This window comes from Oryza sativa, chromosome 1, assembly GCF_034140825.1.
Source record: "Oryza sativa Japonica Group chromosome 1, ASM3414082v1".
Lineage (NCBI taxonomy): Eukaryota > Viridiplantae > Streptophyta > Magnoliopsida > Poales > Poaceae > Oryza > Oryza sativa.
Genome location: NC_089035.1, coordinates 2,075,685 through 2,086,921, shown reverse-complemented (window position 1 = coordinate 2,086,921; position 11,237 = coordinate 2,075,685). Strand labels below are relative to the sequence as shown.

Sequence of the window (11,237 nt, the reverse complement as noted above, 5' to 3'; positions counted from 1 at the left end):
AGATCTTCAAACAACGGACAGTAAGCGTTTTCATCTACCGCGTCTGTCCTTACATACTATTTAACATGTCAACTCACAAGCAATTTGCAAGAGATTAGATCCAGAATGATATTCTTTGGAGTGACATGACCTGGCCAAGATGCTTATATGGTGGCTTTTGGCCTGCTTAAATTATTAAACCACCATGACAAATTGACAAAGACACAATGCCTTTCCCCATTAGCAAAAGTAGGAGTATACTATGGTGCCAATCACATGATACACGTTAGAGCAGACGGCCGCAGCGTCAAATATCCGCATCTAACCTCATAATCACTCACTGTATAGCAGTAGTAGTAGCAGAAATAGTTCGTCTCTTTGGTCCCACATTAAGGTGTAGGGTGCGGTTGTTGCGTCGTGGAGAAAACGATGCTTTTTTGCTTTGTAAATCATGTTGTTTAGTAAGTCTAATGGGTCATTTGCATTGTATAGTTGCAGTACTACTAGTATATCGTTGATCAGTGCGTTCTTATCTGCTTATCCCTTAATCTGGCCTTGGGCGTTTGCAAGGGGCAGGTTTTACACAGGCACAGTGCCAGTGACAGCGTAATTAACGACTTAATCACACTGTTTTTTCTCTCCCGAGTACTTAATTACACTTTGTTAGTGCTAAACTGCTAATTATTTGTTTCGGCCGACGGCGACTGGCCGCGGAGGAGGAGGTGGTTGCCGACTTGCCGTCAACTGAGACGGACGTTTTGGCGGGAGTATCACGGGAGGGCCCACCTGTCATCGAGCTGTTCAGGGCTAATCGCCACGTTTCGACGGTAACCCGGACGTCAGGTTCGGCTCGCTCCACGACGAAACGCGCGACGGACAAAGGCCACGTCAGATGGCCCTGTAGGTCACAGGCAGCGCGGGCCCACCTGTCATCCGCGTGGCCCACGTGTCCTCGACGGCATCGATCGGGGCCCACCACAATTACAGGTGGGACCCGCAGGAGGTCCCATGGCACTGTTTGCAAGACATTGTTGCCGGCTTCCTAATTTTGTTTTCTGCACGCTTTTAAAACTGCTAAATATTAAATTTTTAATAAGTTTTTATACGAAAATTGTTTAAAAAATTATATTAATTTATTTTTTAAAAAATTATAGCAATTATTAATGTACCGCTCCGTTTTCATTTTTGGGTTGGGAACATGTTCATGCGAACACACCTGTTCACGAACAGTATACAGTACTTGGCTGTAGCGGGCATCTTGTCCTGGCATGTGGGGCCCAGTAGCAGTGACGGGGACAGATCACGTGGGCCCACATGTCAGTGTACCATGTCAAACCTGCGCACCAACTCCTACTCTATAAAGGAAAAACTCGTGGTCGTCTTCCTCCTCGAGCCATTCCACAAAATTCGGCAAAATCCAGTGCTCCAGTCAGTGGCAGTGGCAGTGGCCATGGACTCCGCCATCTCCACCTCCTCGTCCTTCTCGCCTCTCAGGTTGTCTCAGAATCATGGGAGCATCATGAGCGGTAGCACCAGGGCTCAGGTGCTCCCGGTGGGCAGGCAGCAGCAGCAGCCACCCGCCGGCGGCGCCACCCGCCTCCGCGCCGTCTCGCCGTCGCCGTCGCCGACACCGCCCGCGCCGCAGCCGGCGGAGACGTTCGGGTTCGATGCCCTCAAGGAGGCCTTCTCCGTCGACGTGGTGGCGGCCGAGGCGCGGCCGCTCAACGTGCCCCTGGCCGCGCCCTTCACCATCGCGTCGTCGCGGCTGGACGCCGTGTCCAACGTTGCCGTCCGGGTGGAGCTCCGGAGCGGCGCGGTCGGGTGGGGGGAGGCGCCCGTGCTCCCCTCCGTCACCGCCGAGGACCAGCCCGGCGCGCTCGCCGCGGCCACCCGGGCGTGCGGCGCTCTGGCCGGCGCGCCCGCCGCGCCCCTCGGCGCCGTGCTCCAGGACGTCGCCAGTGCCCTCCCGGGACACGACTTCGCCTCGGTGAGACATTTCACGCAATCCCGTCGAACACCTGACTCCAATTTCACCTTAATCGTCGTAGTCTGATACTCTGATCTAAGATAATTACTGTCACGGGATTCACGTTGATGAGTCACAACTGTGCCTTTCTTTCTTGGCGTTTTCTCTGCAGTAGCTGCCTAATTTGTGTGCTGGAATTTTGTGAGAGGTCATTCTCTCTGGTAATTGGAGTGTTGGATACTGCCGATATTTCCTTGAAAGCAAAAGATAGTTTTGCTACAAATATGTGGTTGCTAAGTGATAATACAGGCTCATGCCCATCATATGGCAACACGACTCGTAATTCATAATCGCACATGAGATAAATCCTAGATGAACAATCCAAGTTACTCCTGTAAAGACCCTTTTGGGAAAAAAAAAGTTACCTGTAAAGAACCATGAATTACAAGCCTACAATAACAGAGGTTTCACATCCAAAATCAGGTTCACCTGTTCTTTTTTAATTCACATACAAGTGCAATAATGTAAGGCATCATCAAATGGTTCTGGCCTTTCTTTTAGGACTACACTATTTCGTTGTTTGTTTGGTACAAGATTTATCCATTGATGTCTATTCAATTGTGCTCTTCTCCAATGAAGGCTAGAGCAGGAGTGGAGATGGCTTTGATTGATGCAATTGCTAACAGTATCCGCATCCCTTTGTGGAGATTATTTGGAGGGGCGTCAGACAGTGTCACAACAGATATCACGGTATGGCCATCTCAGCATCCTCTGCATTGATTACAGAAAGCATTCTTTCTTATGAAAATCGTTAATTTCTTCTACTTTTGAATTTAGATTCCAATCGTGACACCAAATGAAGCTGCTCAGTTAGCCGCAAAATATCGAGGACAGGGATTTCAGACTCTGAAGCTCAAAGTCGGGAAGAACTTAAACTCAGATATAGAAGTTTTGAAGGCTATACGGCTTGCCCATCCAGATTGTTCATTTATCTTGGATGCAAATGAAGGATACACAGCTAATCAAGCAATTGAAGCTCTTGATAGACTAAACGGTTTGTACCCCTGTAAATTGTAAAGCTTCCTATATTCTGAAAATCTTTGCTTTTTTTTTTGCGGGGAAAAAATCTTAGCTATTTAATATCTGAGCCGTCCAATCTTCTCCTATTAAGCTATTTTTTTGTTACTGCCATTGGTTTCAGAAATGGGAGTGACTCCAGTATTGTTTGAGCAACCAGTTCATCGAGATGACTGGGAAGGTCTCCGCGATGTTAGCATTGTTGCCAAGGAGAAATACAGAGTTGCTGTTGCAGCTGATGAAAGTTGTCGTAGTTTGCTTGATGCTCAGAAAATAATGGATGGAAATCTTGCTCATGTTATTAACATCAAGCTAGCAAAGCTAGGGATTCTTGGAGCCCTTGAAGTAATTGATGCTGCAAGAAAAGCCCGCATTGCGCTGATGATAGGCGGTATGGTTGAGACTAGGATCGCTATGGGCTTTGCTGGTCATCTTGCAGCTGGTCTTGGTTGTTTCAGGTTTGTGTGATAATTATATAATCATTTTTTTTCCAGCCAAAGACATTGCCACCAGTATGATTAAAATGAAAAAAAAAATGTCACATTTTCCTGGGTTTCTAGACCTTACTTCTGTCAAAATAGCCACTGATGTTTTCCCCCCTCTTGTGAATTCAGTTTTGTTGACCTGGACACACCTCTTTTACTGTCTGAAGATCCAGTGTTCGGTGGCTATGAAGGTACAAAAACATTTTATTTCAATCTCCTTTGTACAATGTTCGATGGTTAAGTGAAAAAAACTGTTGAATGTAGTTCATATGACTTACTCAACTAAACTTCTTTCATCAGTTTCTGGACCTGTATACAAGTTTACAAATGCTCGAGGCCATGGTGGTTTCCTTCACTTAGACAACAACGGCTTGGTAAGAAGCATTTCACTCTTGCTGTTTAAGTTAAATCTTCATGTCCTGCAATAGCATTGTTTCTAGTATCCAAATGTAATAAAATGAAGAAAACAGTTTTTCCTTCAAAAGCATGAACGAAACAGTTTGGAACCAAATTATAATCAAATTTACCTATCAAACATGGTAACAACCAGAGGCACCTATTCAGATTGACCAGTATAAAATGGTGTTCTTATTTTAATGCAAATGGTCTCCTCAGTGACTAAAAAGATGTATAACTGATTGGTATATCATTTTATTTTACAGAAATAAGGAATGCCCTAGCCCTTTGGGAGCTTCACAGACAACGGTGACACGTTCAATGAACAATTAATTGTTCATTATTTACCTTCAACAATAATCAATTGGAGTTGAAACCAAAGGAGCAGTTGTAAACTTGTAATCCTATATGACCTTGAAGAGGCTAATTATTGTTGCCAGTCCAGTTAGGCCTGAAATATTTGATCAGTCTGTAGATGGATAAAATAATGAGGCATTTTCAGCTGGCCTTGTTGTTCTGTTCGATAAATAAATTACTAAATATGGTATAAAAGACCTTATGTATGCAGCCTCAAATATGCTCAAGTACAATGTATTATGCTTACTTTTGGTGTTACCTGCTTCAGTGCTACTCATACTTGACAAGTTGCTGCCGCCGCCTAGCTCCCTTGCCACCGTCGCCCTGCTGCCGCTCGTCGCCGTGCGCCCCCCTGCTGCCGTCAAGAAGACATGGGAGGAGAGAGTGGTAAAGAAGGAAGAGACCGAGGAGAGTATGACAAGTGGGCCTCACTTTATTTTTTTTAATTTTTTTTATGACTGAGATGACACATGGGCATCACGTTAGCGAATTGGACAGTCAAAATATCCGGTATTGTGATTGACAGATACGAATCAGATGAGACCTATAATTTAAGGTACTAAGAGTGGACTTATTTTCCACAATTGACAGCCATCCATGTTTATGTGACCTGATTAGGCCTGCGCCATCTCTCCGGAAGAGAGCTCAAACGGCCCGTCATGTCATCCGATCTCTCTCCATATACAGTTGGGCGGGAAAGGGGAAGCGGAGTACGTCTGGCACTCCGGCCTATAATGTTGGGCCCAACTGACGGCGAGCCTCCGGGGAGCGGCCCAATCAATTATTCATAATCCGGCTGGACATTGCACGAGACAGCCTCAGTTTTATGCGATTAAACTTTGACCTTAGGTCTGTACTGATGTACATGAATCCAATTAGCCCGGAGCCCCGGACACAGAAATTTGATCTCAAATTTGTTCTTACATAGCAGAGGAGCAATTCTTCTTCTTCCTCCTGTCTACTGAGGCAGCTGGGAAGATCAGCCTGAAGTGGTTCATTTGGACAGGTATTGCGGCCGTGGTGTCACCCACTGTGTGCTTCCTCCAGAAAACCTGGGTGCTAGAAGCGGTTCTCCTCTTACACCTTTGTTTCTTTTGCCACTTCCCGATTGACCAAGAAGGTGTCCACGGCCGAGATTTGATTTGTTTTTTTGTCTAGTTCTTGTAATCGTTTTTGCTTTTGCTGTACTCCTCTACTCGTCTCTTGTTTGTTTGGACCATAAAAATCTGTGGATCAGAATGGCACATTGACACCTCAATAACGAAAACGACCAACATATATCCAGTTCTTATTATCTTCTTCCCTTTCAGTTCAGGAAGATGACGTTAAGTCAGTGAGCTGCTCCTGCAGATGCATTGCACTTAGACAGACGCGAAGTCAAACAAGCATGAGCAAATGAAGAACAGAAACACGATAATATTATCTCGTAAACATTTGCATTAACATTTGATAATATCAATCATGTCGTCATGAGAATGATCAAACAAACAAACAAGCAGGAGCACACAGCATGGTGTGATGGAGAGCGAGGCAAGAGAGATTCATGGAGCGGGAGCAGCGGAGTGCAGCTTCCTGTCGAGCACCTCGGAGCAGATGGTCCCCATGATGTGGTAGAAGGAGGCGAGGTCGGAGAGCTGGTCGATGGACATCTTCGCCATGAGCGCCCTCGCCGCCGCCTCCCGCTCCTCGTTCAGCTTCAGCCGGTTGATGTACCCCGACGCGTTCCTCACCGTCGCGCCCATCTGCTTCAGCCGCTTCTCCTGCTGCACGCTCAGCGCCGCCGTGTTCGACTGCTGCACCACACACACCACGCCACGGCGGTTAGCTTTGAAGTCCGGCGGCTGGCATCCGTGCGCGCCGGTGGAGGTGCGGTGGTTGGGCTGGGTTTTTACCTCGAGGAACTCGGCGCCGGCGTCGAGGTCGCGCTGCTCGGCCGGCCGCGGCGTGCCAGCTTCGGCGCCGGAGACGTACAGGTTCTTGGCGAGCGAGAAGCTCCGGACGAGCACCTTGCGCTGCTTCTCCATCTCCTGGTTCAGCTTCGGCGAGGCGGGCATGGCGGCGGCGGCGGCGGCCAGCTTCTCCTGGTACGCGACGACGGCGCGGACGAACGCCTGGTAGGCCATGGGGCAGCCCGGGTAGTCGAACTCGTCGGAGCCGGCCTTCCGCATGCGCTCCGGGTGGAACTGGAGCCCCATGATGAACTTGCCCTCGCCGGGGTTGTACGCGTCGGGGTCGTAGAACCCCTCGACGAGGCCGTCCGGCGCGAACGCCATGGGCACGAACCGCTCCGCCAGCCGCCGCACGCCCTGGTGGTGGTAGCTGTTCACCGTCAGCCGGCTGTCCTCGCCGTCGAGCGACTCCGCGAACCACTCGTGCAGCGGCGTGCCGGGGAGGACGCGCACCGGGTGGCGGTGCCCGTCGTAGTTGTCGTAGTTGATGTGGCGAACGGCGGCGGCGGCGGCGGGGAGCTCGTGGTCGACGTCCTGGTAGAGCGTGCCGCCGCAGGCGACGTTGAGCACCTGCGAGCCGCGGCAGATGCCGAGGAAGGGGATGTTGCGCTCGAGGCAGCGGCGCGCGAGGCGGAGCTCGATGGAGTCCTTCTCGTGGTCGATGGCGGCGTCGCTCGGGTGGAGGCTCCGCACAGCGTCGAGCTGCTCCGCCGAGAGCCCCCCCGACCCCGCACCGCCGCCGCCGTACAGCGACGGGTCGACGTCCTCGCCCTCGCACAGCAGCACGCCATGGATGGGCTCGAACGAGTCGAGCAGCGTGTGCACGCCGGCGACCCGCGGCACGATCACCGGCACTGCGCCGTATCCCACGATGAGGTCGAGGTGGTACTCCCCTGCGAACATGCATGCGCCATGCAGCGCATTTCAGCCAACGTCCTAACCAACAAAAAAAGAAAAATCCATGGAGGAGGAGGAGGAGGAGATGACGAGAGCTCACCGACGAAGTCGACGAACTTGTTCTTGCGGACGGTGCGGCGGGAGACGATGAGCACGCGGGGGAGGATCCGGGCGAGATCAGGGGAGGGAGACATCGCCGCTCGGCTCGACGAACACCTGCTGCTACTTAATCTCTGCAAGAAATCAACCGATGATTTCAAGGCGATTACTCGAGAGGATTAATCGATCGATTGATCGTGTGTTGTTGATTTGCTCGGATTTGGGAGGGCTCAGGGGTGGGGTGAGGTATTTATAGAAGGTAATCAATCGGAATTGCAGCTTGGATTACTAGACGGAATCGATCTTATCACCGAATTAATTTAATCTTTTTTGCTTTGATGAAGCGGATGCGCATGTGAGTGCGAGAGCTAGTGCGACTATGTCTGGGCGCCGCGTTACAGCTACCAAGGTCAAAGGGGCAAATGACTGGAAATTGCTACATGTCCCCAAGAGATGTCTATGCCTTGTCGGACTGATTTCATCAGTACTAGTACTGGCTATGCTAATCCAGCAGTACTATTAAATTTCTATTTAATTGTGATGAAACTATATAATTCGGATTATCTTTTTGTAGCTATAATCCACAAATATAATTGCTCCGTTTAATATTACAAGTACTTATAGCTGGTTTGGCGTCTCCTTTTAATATTGTATAAGTCTAACTTCATTACAAACTTTGCTCCAGTAGTCGCTCACCGGAAAAGAGGATGAACTTATTAGAGTTAGAGACTTTGAGAAGAAGATGGCCGGGACATGAATCTCCCATATCAAATTGATACATATACTAAAATCCGACTAAATTTCACTAAAATGTTGAAAAACAAGCAAACAACTTGTGAGGATGTTATTAGTTGGGATATATATACAAAATACACACAATAATTTCTTTAGTTCTAGGATAAACGGTGAATATTGCATAAATCAAAGTTGAACTAATCATCACAACTATGAGGGAAAAAATGGTCGAGGAGATTAAGTGATTAAATCGTTTGCAATCCGTGACAACCCTGAAAGGGACATGTTAAACTAGTGCTGGATGCCATCATGGAAACAAGATAAACGTGTGCTAGGACATACAAGCTAACAAAAGAATAAAAGGAACCATATGGTTTTTAATAAATATGCTACATCATTTTATCTCTGTGGATATTATGGATTTTTTTAGGTCCATAATTCACAACAATAGAAGTAACAACCCATATCATATGCCCCGATGCTTGTCTATTGATGTGGCAACTATCTCTTTGCTTTGGTTGATTATCCTAGTTATTCTGTACTACGCTGAACACAAATACATGATGGTTTTTATGTGGGCGTTTATTCATTGAGTTCTCTATGATTTGGTTCATTTATAGATCTACTGCTCGGTGACCCTTGACATTCTATTGGGCTTATTGGCTCACCTTTGATAGATTCAAATGCTAGCTCTTTGTCCCAAGGGTTTTATAGTCTGCATTGCTAGCTTATATGTGTTTTATCTTTGCACTAGAAAAATTTCTAGGTACACCTCTTGTTTTGACCCGTTATCAATGTATTTTAAGCGAAGTTAAATATTAATATATGCACTAGTGAACTATATCTCAACCAATTGACAACAAATTTATGGAGGGAACTTTTAAGTGTGCCACATAACCGAAAATATGGGTAAGAAGATATTTAAGGAAGAAATTGCTAGAGCTCAAATTTAAATATTGTAAACTAATATACAACCTCTTGTTAAACAAAACAAATTAAATTGTGCATGGAGTATGGCGTCAGCAATATATGGATGAAGCCGTACAGCTGGTCCATGCAATTTGCCGATTTAAAATTTCAGTAGTAAGTGGCCGGATAACTGTTGGACCAAAATTCGGATATACAACGTGTATGTACTTGATAAGCATACTCATCTCTAAGTAGAAGATCAGCATATGCCTATTAGCAAGAAGCATGTACTACTGTCTTGGGTTTGATTGTGACAATTAGTTGCGTTGTTTATGTAAAATTTGACAAATTCTGCGATATGATTACTAGTACTACTCCAGTAGGTTTGACCTCTAGGAATGGGAATGGAGTACTCAGTGCCGACGTGTTTGGTGGTTATCCAAGGGAGGCTGATGCGGCCAGTGACAAGCGTCTGATGTGTCGGTCTGAGTGCGTGTGCGTTTAAATAGCCCTAATAAAATTAGAACCATTTCATACACGTTTATTTATTTTGCCACGTTAATTTACACGGACAATAGTGATCACTAGTGACGTGATTATAAATATATTATTCGTCTATCTGCAAGACTATGGGAGAATAGACTCGAGTGACCGGTCATTTTATTCTACAGGAATGAACGGCGTGCACAGCTTATAATTAAATAAAGACTAAATCTTTCTATCAGGTTAAACCTTCTCTTCTAGGATAAACTAAAGAAATTGAAGAGCATTTGTAAACATATGCAAGCATGGGGCACGCCAAACTCATATTAAGCTCGAAAAGATACTCGCTTGTCTTTTATAGTAGCTGATTGGTTAGGTCCAGTAGAGTACAGAGACTAGCAGCTGTGTACACAGTGCATAGGGAACGCGATTTCGGCCAGCCCATGCGATGCACGCTTGAGACTCGCGCTGCCCATACATTGTGTTTGTGGCTTCATTCGGAGATCGCACGTATGAGTGGAGTATTCTATTTTAAAATAAACAAATTTATAGCGTATCATAATAAAAAAAATCTACGTCTAGAATTGTAGCACTAATATTTGTTTATTTTGAAACGGGAGAGAAAATCAGTGCGGATGGATGCAGTGTTACAGAGTGGGGGTGTGTCAGGTGATCTATGGGGAGGCGGGGATGCATGGAAGCATCGGGTGCTGCAAAGTGCGAATCCAACGACGAACTACGGGCAGATCGGTCACGTACACGATAGATGCAGATGCAGGTGGTATCTGGGGTGCTCTGAACTGCCGCCTGCCGGCGGCTTGGCTTGCCGCGTCGCGAGCCGACCGGTTGCCATCCAGGGGAGGTGACTCCTGGACTTGGACGCTCCAAATCATTTGGAGCACGCACTCCTGTCTCTGTCTGCTTGCCTGAATCCTCACTTGCTCAGTGCAGAACTGCAGACCACAAATTTTAACAATGCGATCTTTTCTGAAAACTAATTTTACAAATGAACCGTGGCCAAAACTTATTTTAAAAATGACCATTTTTTTCAGCGCCAAATCGTATGGCGCTGAACTTAGACACCTCAGCGCCAAATAGCCGGCGCTGACATTGGCACGCCGACTCAGCTTCTCATCCGCGATGACACGACATTCAGCACCAGTTGACGTGGCGCTGAGGTGTCTAAATTCAGCGTCTCTGAAATAAGTTTTGGCTACGGTTTATTTATAAAATTAGTTTTCGAAAATGGTTGAATTGTCATAATTTGTGCAGTGCAGACAGTGGCTCACTAGTCACTACTCACCGGAGAAGTCACCTACCTACCTCCTCTTCTTCTACCAGAAGAGCCATTCTTTTTCTAGCAAGATCACTACCTAATGCTGAATATTCTAGGATTGATCATGGTTCATGGACCAGTTTTTACCACCTGCAAAATTCAGAGTTAACACAGCCCAAAGGGGCCATCAACTCTGATGCACCTGAGAAGCCGGAGAACGGAAGAAGTGAACCCCCCAAAAAAGAAAAAAAACATTTCGTCCTAATTGTGTTTGTTCTCAAAATCAGCTGTGATATGTCGGTTGATTTTGAGAATCCCAGCATTTCCTAATCAAACAAAACACAACAATGTATATATGATCCTCGTTTCAGTTTCTTTAAGTTCGAGTCTACGAACAAGTAGTAATGAAGACTGTGCTGAATCATGGATCCACAGGAACAGAGCTAGTAGCAATGTGCACATCGTGCAGCGCGTTGGAGTCTGAAGAGCCCATTGGGCGTCACCGGTGACGCCATTTCTCAACAAACAAAAGCTTTGCTTCAACTTCTGTAACCATCATGCAACTGCGCACAACAACAACCGTCCTGGAAAGGGTTAATTATCGAGTTTTTTTTAGAGTACCTTCACGT

The 11,237-nt window shown here is 46.7% G+C and overlaps 2 protein-coding genes across 3 annotated transcripts; one reads left to right on the top strand and one right to left on the bottom strand.

Annotated features, from left to right (window-relative positions):
- Positions 1-1,143: 1,143 nt before the first annotated feature.
- Positions 1,144-4,518, top strand: LOC4325471 (L-Ala-D/L-amino acid epimerase). Its single transcript, XM_015765488.2, has 7 exons — positions 1,144-1,966; positions 2,585-2,695; positions 2,783-2,999; positions 3,147-3,480; positions 3,637-3,698; positions 3,808-3,881; positions 4,170-4,518. Exons 1-7 carry the CDS (start codon positions 1,178-1,180, stop codon positions 4,173-4,175), a joined length of 1,593 nt encoding a protein of 530 aa, XP_015620974.2. The 5' UTR covers positions 1,144-1,177; the 3' UTR covers positions 4,176-4,518.
- Positions 4,519-5,679: 1,161 nt separating this feature from the next.
- Positions 5,680-7,544, bottom strand: LOC4325684 (putative glutamine amidotransferase GAT1_2.1). Of its 2 annotated transcripts, none has more exons than XM_015765491.3 (3): positions 7,207-7,544; positions 6,153-7,102; positions 5,680-6,050 (listed from the first exon to the last, which is right to left on the bottom strand). In XM_015765491.3, the coding sequence occupies exons 1-3, from the start codon at positions 7,298-7,300 to the stop codon at positions 5,802-5,804; spliced, it is 1,293 nt and encodes a 430-aa protein (XP_015620977.1). In that variant the 5' UTR covers positions 7,301-7,544; the 3' UTR covers positions 5,680-5,801. The 2 variants fall into 2 exon arrangements, with proteins under 2 accessions (XP_015620977.1, XP_015620976.1); XM_015765490.3 differs by having other exon boundaries at positions 5,680-6,053; positions 7,207-7,494.
- Between the last annotated feature and the right edge of the window lie 3,693 nt (positions 7,545-11,237).

Bases quoted from the DNA above. Each gene is read 5' to 3' on its own strand.
- LOC4325471 (XM_015765488.2), top strand. From the start codon at position 1,178: ATGTTCATGCGAACACACCTGTTCACGAACAGTATACAGTACTTGGCT. The intron at 3,481-3,636 runs GTTTGTGTGATA...TTGTGAATTCAG, and splicing joins GCTGGTCTTGGTTGTTTCAG to TTTTGTTGACCTGGACACAC. The intron at 3,699-3,807 runs GTACAAAAACAT...TTCTTTCATCAG, and splicing joins AGTGTTCGGTGGCTATGAAG to TTTCTGGACCTGTATACAAG.
- LOC4325684 (XM_015765490.3), bottom strand. From the start codon at position 7,300: ATGTCTCCCTCCCCTGATCTCGCCCGGATCCTCCCCCGCGTGCTCATC. The intron at 7,103-7,206 runs GTGAGCTCTCGT...GCATGTTCGCAG, and splicing joins CAAGTTCGTCGACTTCGTCG to GGGAGTACCACCTCGACCTC. The intron at 6,054-6,152 runs GTAAAAACCCAG...TGTGTGGTGCAG, and splicing joins CCGGCGCCGAGTTCCTCGAG to CAGTCGAACACGGCGGCGCT.